Source organism: Formica exsecta, unplaced genomic scaffold, assembly GCF_003651465.1.
Source record: "Formica exsecta isolate Colony F162 unplaced genomic scaffold, ASM365146v1 scaffold116, whole genome shotgun sequence".
NCBI classification, from domain to species: Eukaryota; Metazoa; Arthropoda; class Insecta; order Hymenoptera; family Formicidae; genus Formica; species Formica exsecta.
This window is the reverse complement of record NW_021848499.1, coordinates 1,307,762-1,321,433: the sequence shown is the minus strand read 5'-3', so window position 1 is coordinate 1,321,433 and position 13,672 is coordinate 1,307,762. Positions and strand designations below refer to the sequence as shown.

The window sequence follows — 13,672 nt, the reverse complement described above, 5'->3', positions numbered from 1 at the left end:
ATATTTTAAAATTATAAAAAAATATAATTCACAAATATTTTAATTTTGGCTAAAAATAATATATATAGTATATTAGTTTATAGTAGAGATTATAGCTTATATAAATTATTTTTTTTTGCCAAATATTATCGAATATATTGCTGAATCCTCTTCACTCTTCTCCGCCTGACAATTTTTTACATTTTGAAGACTATGCATATATCATTACAGCTAACAGTAAACAAAATCAAAGTACGCATTGGTAAAATAAAAACGATACGTAATCCGAGATTCGCGGTCTCCGATGTATCATATGCGAGTACAAAGGGGGCGCGAGCCGGAACTGCGGATCGAAATCGCAGGACGAGCGATTAAAATCGATGCCGTCACCATCGGCATGGGAGAACGACAACGGGAAACAAAAGCTTTGTAATTCCCGCGCCGTATCCGCGCTCGTCGACGTGCCGACAAATTTTTCAGATTCGTCATTCGGCCGGGATTAAGATTGAAGAGACTCGCGTGGCTCCGTGAAAATGAACGAACGAATGTACGAACGACTCACCAACCAACAGCGTGATCGACGAATAACGGCGGAAAAGAGAGCATCGATCGAGTCTCCATTAACTCCGACGACGACGTCGTCGTCGGTCGGTTTTACCCTCTTCCGCTAATCGATGGGTGACCTTATCTTGTCAAGGGTTACCGGCGCCCATAAATCTTCGGTCTTTTTCGCGGAGTAAGTTCAAGGGAGGGTACAGCCGCGATAGAAAAGACACTATGGCGCCTCCAATATAACTCGTCTAGGGTTTATAGCGAGAACAGTATAAGCGATGCAACTTGGATGAGGGATATAACGTCGTTGTGTTCCGGGTATCGTGTATACGTTGTCCCGAGAAAATCAATAGGGACGCCGACTTCCGCTTGCAAACAAGTTTCCGCTATGCAAGTCTTCTTCGCTATACTTTCAACAAAGTTCCAGAAAGAGGCGTTTTCTTCTTTTCTTTTTCCTCCCTCGTACAACTGCTCGGATAATTATACCGGATTAATACCAGATGAGCCACCGTATCCGTCTTGCAATGATGGATTAAAACTAAGGATTCACGATTATTGTTGCTATAATCAATATCCGAATCATGAGAAAAAACTTCAAAAACTAACTAATTTAAAATTATTCAGAAAATGTTGTATCCCATCTCTCTTGTGTACATCTAAAAATCATACATCCTGGACTATCACGTTATACATATACATACGAATAACATTCATTTTTTAGATACATGCATAATTTTGAATTTCCAATCAATTTGCGCATTCATTATTCATACATAAAGAATGTGACTTAATAAGAAAATAAGATTTTTATTTTTTATTTTTAATCATATTTAAATGATTTCCAAGGAAACGCAATTTTAATTTCATACTCAAACTGTTAAAATGCATTAGACACAGAAAAAATGACACAGTGAATGATGAGTAATATTGTGAGAAAATATTACGATTTCATTCTCAAAATACAATGTAATTTTTTCAATATAATCGCAAGTCCGATAGCAGAGCTTAAGAGACAAAGAGTTGACTATGTTATCAGGTTTCTGTATATATAAAAGGTGAAGTATAATATATTTTATTTATTGAAAGCAGTGCCGCGCTCATAAGAACCGCGACATTTCCCCGCGCATAATTACTGTCCATCAATATTTTAAAATTATAAAAAAATATAATTCACAAATATTTTAATTTTGGCTAAAAATAATATATATAGTATATTAGTTTATAGTAGAGATTATAGCTTATATAAATTATTTTTTTTTGCCAAATATTATCGAATATATTGCTGAATCCTCTTCACTCTTCTCCGCCTGACAATTTTTTACATTTTGAAGACTATGCATATATCATTACAGCTAACAGTAAACAAAATCAAAGTACGCATTGGTAAAATAAAAACGATACGTAATCCGAGATTCGCGGTCTCCGATGTATCATATGCGAGTACAAAGGGGGCGCGAGCCGGAACTGCGGATCGGAATCGCAGGACGAGCGATTAAAATCGATGCCGTCACCATCGGCATGGGAGAACGACAACGGGAAACAAAAGCTTTGTAATTCCCGCGCCGTATCCGCGCTCGTCGACGTGCCGACAAATTTTTCAGATTCGTCATTCGGCCGGGATTAAGATTGAAGAGACTCGCGTGGCTCCGTGAAAATGAACGAACGAATGTACGAACGACTCACCAACCAACAGCGTGATCGACGAATAACGGCGGAAAAGAGAGCATCGATCGAGTCTCCATTAACTCCGACGACGACGTCGTCGTCGGTCGGTTTTACCCTCTTCCGCTAATCGATGGGTGACCTTATCTTGTCAAGGGTTACCGGCGCCCATAAATCTTCGGTCTTTTTCGCGGAGTAAGTTCAAGGGAGGGTACAGCCGCGATAGAAAAGACACTATGGCGCCTCCAATATAACTCGTCTAGGGTTTATAGCGAGAACAGTATAAGCGATGCAACTTGGATGAGGGATATAACGTCGTTGTGTTCCGGGTATCGTGTATACGTTGTCCCGAGAAAATCAATAGGGACGCCGACTTCCGCTTGCAAACAAGTTTCCGCTATGCAAGTCTTCTTCGCTATACTTTCAACAAAGTTCCAGAAAGAGGCGTTTTCATCTTTTCTTTTTCCTCCCTCGTACAACTGCTCGGATAATTATACCGGATTAATACCAGATGAGCCACCGTATCCGTCTTGCAATGATGGATTAAAACTAAGGATTCACGATTATTGTTGCTATAATCAATATCCGAATCATGAGAAAAAACTTCAAAAACTAACTAATTTAAAATTACTCAGAAAATGTTGTATCCCATCTCTCTTGTACATCTAAAAATCATACATCCTGGACTATCACGTTATACATATACATACGAATAACATTCATTTTTTAGATACATGCATAATTTTGAATTTCCAATCAATTTGCGCATTCATTATTCATACATAAAGAATGTGACTTAATAAGAAAATAAGATTTTTATTTTTTATTTTTAATCATATTTAAATGATTTCCAAGGAAACGCAATTTTAATTTCATACTCAAACTGTTAAAATGCATTAGACACAGAAAAAATGACACAGTGAATGATGAGTAATATTGTGAGAAAATATTACGATTTCATTCTCAAAATACAATGTAATTTTTTCAATATAATCGCAAGTCCGATAGCAGAGCTTAAGAGACAAAGAGTTGACTATGTTATCAGGTTTCTGTATATATAAAAGGTGAAGTATAATATATTTTATTTATTGAAAGCAGTGCCGCGCTCATAAGAACCGCGACATTTCCCCGCGCGTAATTACTGTCCATCAGGGTCCTCTTTAGAGGATCCCGGTCGTCACTTCGTTTAAATATACGTGCAGTAATTCCTCAAAGGCTGCCGCGTCTCGGTGCCACGATGTTTCTTGTCCTCCATCACGGCTGTCGTTCGCTTGGCAATAAGCCACAGTCACGCCTTAGATTAATTTCGCACAAAATTTAACGGGAGTCTGCTACAACCGCCTCTAAAGTTACGGCCTAAGTGCTTTACGATGTACCATTTACGACGGGCCTCCATTTTACGTCTGTTTAAATTCAATATACACTCTTTGCGCCTGCACAAGTTCCGTGAACTTCTCTGTATACCTTATAGCCAGCTCTCAGGCACGTTATATCTTGGGCACAGCTGGAGGGCACCCGAGAAAAGGGGCACACACAAGAGTCAATATAATACTCTCTGCTTGATCATTGATACTTCACGCGCTTGGTTACTTACTTTAGGCTTCAATTCTGAGAAACGAAGGTAAATCTGGTAGAGATTTATAAATTTCTATATTTTTTAAATATATAAATATTACGTGAACACACGTGATGGTAATTAATAAATACTTAAAGACTACCAATAATAATAAATCATGTTTTTACTTATATAAACAAAAATCTGAAATGAAATATCACTTATAATTCCCTCGCTAAAAAATTTGATAATATCAAAAGAGATAAATATTGCTACAACGGTCCTTACGCGGTATCTGGAAAAATAAAAACGATTGGTAGAGGTTGACATTTATCTGATACTCCACGTGTATTCATCGAAATATGACATCTTAGTGATGTTTACGTGTGCAATCGGATTGCGGTGGAACAAACCGAGGAGTTTGTTGAAAAGAGCAGCTGCAATCCGACCATGCCATTTTCAATGTCGATCACGTAGCTTTGATATCACGTATTAGGAACGTATAAGCACAATGCGAATGCACGTCCTCGCCTCTCAATAAACGATTTGTCCCATTTTTCGCGGAAGTACGTCCGACAGGAGGTATGTCGACATTCGTCAAAGTGTCGTTAAGTAAGAAAATGTTTGTGAGAAGCGTGTTGTTCGCATGTAACAGACAAACGAAGCGAATTCACGACTTGTTAAAGTTCTTTTCCCGTTCTTTCGTAACCGGAAATTTCGCCTGCAGAATAATTTTCTGTAATAAGTTATGGTGATTTGCGGTGAAATATTTACGTGAAACGTAAAAATCGATGTATGTCAAGTCAAATGTGAAGTGTAGTGAATTTATAATAACATACAGAGTATAGTCTTTAAGAGAAAATAATTATAATACAATGAGAGACAATAATGATAAAATTTTTTATCAGACATTAAAAATTCCGCAAGCTTTTCCTGAAAATGGAGCATTTCCACAAATCGGATTATCGTATATTTAATGCATGCTAATAATATCAAACATTTCTCTTTAAAATAATCTGTATAGAGAGAGAAAATACATTCTTTTATAAAAATAGAAGTATGTTTTTTTTTCAACTCTGCCCTTAATATTCCGTTATGTTTCCCTCGCTAATCTACCATATTTAACCGGTATCCCTTTTTACGGATAATGTAAAAATAACCAATCGCGATTATTTTCTACGCTACGTATGCACACAATTCTCTGAGATAAAAATATATTAAATTATATAGAAGCGGGAAGTACGTTAAATTATACATCGGTTGCGTTACAAAAGAAAAAGATCTACTCGCTATCCAGTCCGGTAAATTAGCAAAGCGGTATGTACAGGTGGTTGCAAACACGTCACCGGATTACACGTGGCGGTTGCCATGCGCTAAAATGATGCGTAAAACAAACGCGATGACACATATGTAACGAGTGTGTCCTGGTCGCACCAGTAAATTGCAAGCACTTTAATTTCGCGGTGACACCTCGTCTGCCTTTTCCTCCTTCCCTTCCCTCTTCCTTGATCTCTTCCTTTCTGCGCGTTTCTTGCATTATTACTTACCCAGCGAAGAACATGAGAAGAAACCACGAGCCAGGTACGGCGAACATCAGTATCGCATCCTCCGCGTGCCGATTTCCGACGACACGACATGGAATGCACGCGAGAATGAGTAGATTGCTGATCACGAATATCAACTTGGCCGGTTCGTGGCTCTGAAATGCAAATGCGCGCAGGAACGTTAGTGCAGCCGCATGCACTCTTGCAACGTTTCAGGAACGTCCGCAGAGGAATCGATATTTTCGTGTAAGTTCGATTCGCCCTATGATTTAACTGCGTCGTCACGATGACAACGCCTAGCGCGAAATTTGCTCAATGTGCAAAAAGATGAAAAGATTTCATCTGTGACTTTTGTACGTATACATCTATTCCTTTTCTGTTTCTCAAGCTTGCTTAATTTTACATTAATCGGAAATGTCACAAATTCTCTTGAGAAGGAATAAAATAAATAAATATGCTTAATATTTAAAAAAAAATATAATATAAATGTATATATGCGTATTGTATTTTAAACACTTGCGTGATCTTTTAACGAGCACTCGATTATACTAATACAGCCACAAACAGTAGTTACGAGAATATAAAAAATTAAAACGTATTATGCTTATATTTGCACGTGCGATCAGATAAAATATTTTTGCTCATCAAGGGATTGGGGAAATTACACATTGTCCGACAACGAGACTCGTAGGCTCACGCACGTTAACGTTTTTAAATTGTCGCCGGTATTAATTATCCGCAAATCGAACCGGACGCGCGGATTGGGACTCGCGTTTAATAATGCAACGATATAGCTTAACATCGTTCCGATTGTATTGGAACAGAGCGGCGTATATATGCTATTGATCCAGCACCAGCAATAACCAACGGTATGTACATATATGTACAATATATTCTCTCTTAATTGATAGATGTGGGTAGATAGCCGATAGGTATGCACGCCACTACGTCGATATTTTCTATATTTTCGTGATCTCTTGTGAGAATCCTTGACTTGAGAAAAAATATACACGGCATAAATTATATTACTAATTATATATTTAAATATAGACATTCTAGATATAATTTCTAAATATATATCTATATATATATATAATTATATATTATAGATTTTTTTATAATATGTAAAAGAGGAAAAGAGAAAATTTAAATTGAAGTTATACTATTTCCGTGTTTATAGTTTGCCGGAAAAAATTCATTTTTATCATTATCGAGGACATATATCGAAATATCGCCTCCATCGAAAATGCTTTCAAGGTAATCAATCATTCTACTGTTGGCAGTGTCTTTTCCGAGATTTCATTTTCCTACGATATTCAACTATAATGTGATCGTGCAAAACAATAAAATTTTATTATAAATTTTTATTATAACATTAATCTAGTAAGGGGTAATTAAGAGAGACGTATGTTTATCGTGTTTTTATAAAAATGTACACGTTTATTTTTATAAAATAAAAAAGAAATCTGTAAATGTTTTCTAATTTTCTAACAATATTACATTTAATATGATCCGATTTATTACAAATATAATAAACAAGAGAATTAATTACTTGTCATTTCACATCTGTAATTTGGTAAAAACTCTTTCTTTTATATATCGTTTCTAATCATATCACGAGTTAATAAGGCTAATAAAGAAAAAAAAAACAGAAAATGCCACTTGTTAATATCGATACCGCTGCCGCTATACCGTTATACGTAATGCTCTCGTAATCATCAACCTATCTTTTTCTTATTCATCGGGCTTATTAACGCGTGAAAGATTAGTGGCACGAACGTACAGCTTCCATAGCGGAATATACATCGATACATCCATAGATCCGTTACAGTTCACTAGCCTCGGGATTTGCGCAACCAGCCGCGTTTAGCCGGTATTGGCGCATTGAAATTGCACCGTTGAGAGTATCAGCATTGAGAGCCATCACGAAACAACGGGATGTTTCGCGATCGGTCGAAACGACAAAGATGATGCAGCGACGACGGAACTAGGGGCGTTTTAGCTGACTTAAAGATTTCGGGCCATGTTGGTTACATAAAAAATTGTTTAACCATTTTTTATTCATGAAATCAAACGTCTTGAGTTTCACGCATGATGATTTGTTCAAAATTTCTTCTTCTCCATCTTTTTTTTTTCAACAAAATTTATTTACTTTAACAAATCTCAGTTCAAATTCTAACTCCAATTTATATATTTTTTGTGTAATATTCTATACTTAATAACACGATAGAGAGAAAACTGTTGAGCTAGTATCATAACGTCATTCTTTTCGCGATTTAATATCTTTTTCGAATAAAATGAGTCTCCCGGGGCTAAGCAATAAAACGTCCCTGACGGCTATCTATCTCATCGCGTCGAAAAAATTTGCAATGCCTACCAGTTGCTTCAGGAACGACAGCGGTCCGACGTTGATCATCTCGCCACCCAGCTGTACCAGGATGTAATTGAGCACGCCCAACACGGTGATGCACTCCGCCGCGGTGCGGACGACGTCCGTTATCTCCTCAGGCCACTGTAGCAGCACAGCATCCACGTCCGCGGGCCTGAAGTATACGGCTAAGGACAGCGAGGCCAGGTGAAACACCAAGATAATCAATCGCTTCAGGAACTGCAACTTTTCAGTGAAGAATAGATGTCGGTGTATGCATCTACAAAACTTTCCGCATCGATTGGCCGGAATATAAGAGCAAAGTTTTACAAGCGGTAATGTAAAGGTAAGAAAAATACGCGAAAATATCGCCGGTCCCGGGGCTAAGCTCAAAAGATCTCTCCGGATACGAGATAAACATTCGAGATGATGCATTTCTGATCTCTCGCATATCTTAGATTGATATTTATTCTCGGAACCTGATTATTGAGAGCGAATTTATGCTGCAGAATTAATCGGCGATACTCTTGGCGCGAGATAAAAATAATTTTTTGTTGCGGGATAAAAATAATTGCTATTTGTATGTTGATTAATTTTTTGTTGTTGCACATTTAATATTGCACGCTTGTTTACTCATAAGTAACATCAATCCTAAACAAGTTAAGAAAATTCTTAATTTCCCGCGAAATTTCAAAATTTGTGGATAAATTCTAAATATGAAAAAAATTCCACACTTGACATGACATTGTTGGAATATCCCGCGTTATCGCTGCACGTAACCGTATTATCGCGCGATAATCCAATTAACAAATGCAACGTTTAACGTCTTCCGTTTTATCTTTATTCCACTTTATCCCACCGCTTATTTGTAAAGCGACCATTGTACGCGCTTCGTTTAACGGATAAAATCGCTCTAACCAAATACTCCCGGGATTGACTCCTATATGATCCGATAATAGGGAAATCATAGCCGGACGAGTACAGTAATACTGCATATTGCGTCTACGTGCGGTCCGAGTGTGGCCGTGATTAGTGCCATAAATGGGACACGTTATGGACGCAGTGCAGTTATAATATGCGCGATACGCGAGCTCGTCTGCTAGAGCCTTTAGCGTACGTACGAAAGCTTGTTTGTGATGCGAGCGTAATTGCAATCATAGTCTGCCCGTATAACTCCGATAGCTATCGTTTCAAAATCACTGAGCCACCATTGGTCCGCGATGGAGTGACTTGAAATAATCGGCGCAAATTATACTACCATCACCGAAAGCCTCATCGACGTCATTCGGCCGATCGGCTGATCGACGTTAATCGTTCGGAGTCACGAGAGAAAGACAGAGATAAAGAGAAAGAGAAATCGTATTCTATATCGCGTAAACAACGGGATGATATGTGAATTGTAAACGCGCATCTTGATCGAAGCACCGTAAAAATTTGATCGTTATATGTATCAATTTTTAATAAACATCACTTTTTTATGTTTGTGCGTTTTTCTTTTTCAAAAATTAACGTTTCCTAAATATGTTAACATTTTTATTTTTTCCCGAAAAGAATATTTACAATATTATTTACAAAATAGTGATTTAATAAAAGAAAACCTTCTTTTTTCAAAATTCCAGAGAAGAATTTTATTACCCGATATATCCGATATTACCCGAGCTCCCTCGTGACACGAACAGCTTTGTGATTATTTATCGGTATTTGTCCAAGCGACTCGCGACCTCGACTACATAAAATATACAAACGAAAAAGCATATCGCGATGTAAGCCGGTCATCTTTAAAGTGGTCGCGTAAAGATTTCCTAAAATATGGCTTGACAACATTTGAAATTGCTTTTTAGTGAATAGAAATATCTTTAAATGCATATCGATATATGCATGTAGAACATTTTTATGAGTGATAGATTCTTTGATAAATTTAGAATTAGTTCATCTCTAAGTAATATTTAAAATAGAAGATCTCATTTTTTTTACGATATTACTTATCAAAGCGATAGCTTTTAATGATGATTAATTTTCAGATATAAAAATATATATATTATTATTAAATATATATCGTAATGTCAGGTGACATAATTCTATTTTCCTGTGACATACACGGACACAATACACGCGCGCATATAAAGAGAATGATATATTTTAATTTCGAAATATTCCATGGAAATATTTATTTCCTGATATGTTGCAATTAAAGTTATCTTCGGCGAGAAGACTATTATCTTATTTTTCAAGTCTATACTATTTCATCCCGAAACAATATACAAAGAAAAAAAAATAAATATTCGAAATGGCACTAAAAATTGAATTAATAAAAGATGAGACTTCTCAGTGCGCTACGTAAGTCTATCGTTACAAACAAAATCTCAGGTCATTGTGGCGAAGTCAAACATAAAAGCGACGAGATGTTGAAAAACTTAGAAATATAGTAACGTCTTATATAATTCAACGAGAAACGAGCATGGAACGCCATCACGTGGACGCACTTACTCGCGCGAAAGTCTTCCATTTTTCCTCAAGTAATCGCTGAATAATACCACCGTCCAGCATGTCCAAGTGCTCCTCCTTCGTACCGTTCAGAATGATAAATAGCGCGGAGTTCCAGTCTGAAATAGAAATTCGGAGAGAGCCATTTGCGGTTAATGGAACATCGCTTTAGGGTTTGCGCCGCGATAATTATGGGTTTTGCATTAGTGAGCGTGCATATATAGCATGCGGTGTATACAGGTGCAGGTGCGCCTTTTCGACATTCCTCTCCCGCTGCCGCATCCGGCATGAAAGTTTCCCGCTGTAAGGGCGGAAATTTTCCGCCGCCGCTGCCGCCGTAAGATCAGAGGACAAAATTTCTAATGCTGTTAAGGTTTCGTTTGAAAACGACCGCAATCACTAAAGAATAATACAACGTACCCGAATAATGTTCGTGTATATACTTGACGTGCGACGAACCAAGCGATCCGTGGAAACATTCCGATAATTCCATTTTGTGAGGTTGATATTTAAATATTTGAATTACGACTTTTAAACATTTTAACGCGATCGATATAATACATCTTTTCGTTCTATTGAATCGTATCGAATCGTGCATTATTAAGCGCAACATTTATGTGCGCGTTACTAGGAGTCTCAGTTGTATCGATCGTATGCATCTGTCGTCGCACTTTGCCCGGCTTTGGCGCGAGCGCTAAAGTAATTGGAACTTGGAGGATTGTATCCTCGGGAGTCCTTAATTACCGCTCGACACGGGCGAAGGTGTACAAGGTAGCTTGACCCGTCAAAAACAATGCTTTCCGGCTTTGGAGATTGTCTATTGCCACATATTATTTTAAGTTATTTCAGTATCTTTTCTGATATCCGCATTATATAATATTTCCTTTATGATATAAACTTTAGAGAATAAAAATAGTGAGCGGAAAAAATTTAAGTGTCTGAAGACAGAATTTTGAATTCCGATAACAAATACACGGCAGAAAATTTTGCACTGGCTGAGAAGCTCTCAAATGATTATACATTTATAATTTCAAGGCTTAGCTTGTGGATTGCACGTAGACCGGTTGCGCACGCGTCCGCATGCTAATACCAATATCTTCAATCATCCGGTCTTTAATTTTGCATGATGGCCACTGATCTCCGACTCCAAGCCGGCAAAGTTACTAACGCGTATCTGTTACCGCAGCACGTAATTATATCTGACTTTAGACTACGCGCAAAGCTGTATAGTTTTCCCCGAGTTTCCCTTAGAGTATATCCTCTTGGCTACTATCTAGTAACCTCGGCCGGACATTGAACCGCGAGCTTAAATAACAAAGTACCACTTTGGCATTCCATTTCCTCCGATCGGCAATAATTATTTTGGAGAATCGATCGTAAAATTAATTAGAATGTATCTCTTCGTAATAGCTGACCTTTAAACTATATTTAATTGTGTATAGTACAAAAAAGAGACCCTTTCCCATAATAATAATAAAATTAAAATATTCAAATTAGAAATAAATTATTTATAAGTTATTTAAAATAAGGCAAAAGCGCTAAATCTCTTTAACAATGCAAAGTCTTAGAGACTATGGCTTACTGTAAATTCGATTCTACGCTGTTCGAAATAATTAAATTACATCCAATTACACATTTATTCAATTACTTTGTAAAGAATATATTTATTGCCAGGATATATATATTTACTTTATCTATATAAGATAATTCTTTATTTCCTTCCTGCCTTTTTTTATAAAATTTGTTATCACTTAATTTCTAAGGCTCTCTATCATTGCCATCGCGATAAAACCTGTGTTGGATATTCTCGAAATAGACATCAGCACACTTCTACATTTCTCTCGGGTCGACAAGTCGATAGGTTCTGGTATCGAAGTTAAATAATAGAAGAGAAAGAAGCTCCGTGACAGGAGCTCAACAGATAATTAAAATCGCATTGGTGTCTACCGGGTGTCGTCAAGTTCTAAAACAATTTTTCTAACGAAAATTTCACGTTTAATACTAAAAATTAAATAAATTAAGCACAAGAAATGTAAATAGCAAAAATATCGCGTTTGTTTAATGTTAAAAAAGTTGGACTATATCCTGTGATAAAAATATAGTATAACATAATAAATTGCAGAAATAATAAAATGTCCTTTAAAAAGTATTTTTATATAAATTGATATAGAATATATATCACTAAATTTTATCGCCTGTATAAACGGAATACCCTATAGATAACTTATCGATACATTCGTGGAAATTTTTGGTATGTACGTACATATGAGTTCTAATATATCTAATTAGTTCTAATCTAATATATCTATATATATCTAGTATCATATCGTCTATAAATATAAGTGCCGACAGATATAATAAAACGAAGAAAATCGCTTCGTTAACATAATTTTCTGCTCTTTCCATAATGCATAACGTAACCACATAATGCTGCTTTTTGCTCGGGCAAAATACAACAAATAGTTCTTACGGATTAACATGAAATCAAGATGTTTTACATGTACAGCTTTCGTTATAACGCAAAACACAAAGATTTATGCAGACTCATTTATCTAGCTGCTAAAAATTAAAAGATTTTATAAATTTTACCAAGGAGCACAACAAATTTGATGTTAAGTTTCAGTATTAATTTTTAGAAAATAAAGAAACCATATTTTTTTCTCTCGCACCATAGAAATTATTTTCAATGGTTAAAAAATTCTTTGTAATGTGCATATTTTTTTAGGTATATATATTTCTTCTCAATACTCTCGAATGTACGTGAAGAAATGTGAATTTCAGGTCAATGTACTTAAAAAAAATAAAATAAAATAAAATATTTTATATACAATCAAGTGGAATATTATTGCCCCCGCATGAGCAATTTTCGCGGACTCGTTTGCATTCTAGAACTACTGGATTTCTCTATGGCGTCGCTTACACGCGAAAAAAATTCTGAAATAGGAATTTATGCGACATGGAAGAGGGCAAGCGTCTTAACGATCGCGCATCAGAACCTGTCTCCGGCTAAGAATACTGTAACCGTCTCAAAGTCTCAGTGTGACATTTACATGCGACAAACATTGTCGTAAGATTATTCGCAAGTTAATCGTGTTTCACGTAAATTTGCATAAATATAGCATGTAAAAATTCGATTATTTCTATTTAAAAATTTTCAAACATTTTTGCCAAATATTATAAAAAAAATATTTATAAAATATTTATAATATATATTTATAAAATATAAATACTCACATATCACATTCATGTTCTTATTTCAATCTACTTCTTATTAGTGCGTATTTTTATGTGCCACAGAGAATTAATTCGTGGATGATTGTGTCGTAAAAAATGACAGCACAAATTGCGCGCCGAAGTATCTCGGAATTTTTTTTGCAGCGTGGTCTTTTTCTAGCGCAGATATGATAGCGGAAGTTACACGAAAATAACATTTCGCGTGAGCATCGCGCGCTTACGACGCAAGCCCCGAATTAAAGCGGGAGAAAAACGTTGGTAGAGAACGTCGACGAGGGGAATGGCTTTCCTGCT

The 13,672-nt window shown here is 36.3% G+C and overlaps 1 protein-coding gene across 1 annotated transcript in view; it reads right to left on the bottom strand.

Annotated features, from left to right (window-relative positions):
• The window catches only part of LOC115239269, a 32,239-nt gene that overhangs the window by 13,741 nt on the left and 4,826 nt on the right, over positions 1–13,672 (bottom strand). Inside the window, exons 3-5 of the mRNA XM_029813711.1 lie at positions 10,148–10,263; positions 7,670–7,906; positions 5,296–5,447 (exon numbers count right to left, since the gene is read on the bottom strand). Coding sequence (XP_029669571.1) covers positions 5,296–5,447; positions 7,670–7,906; positions 10,148–10,263 — 505 coding nt within the window. The remainder of the gene's footprint in view (positions 1–5,295; positions 5,448–7,669; positions 7,907–10,147; positions 10,264–13,672) is intronic.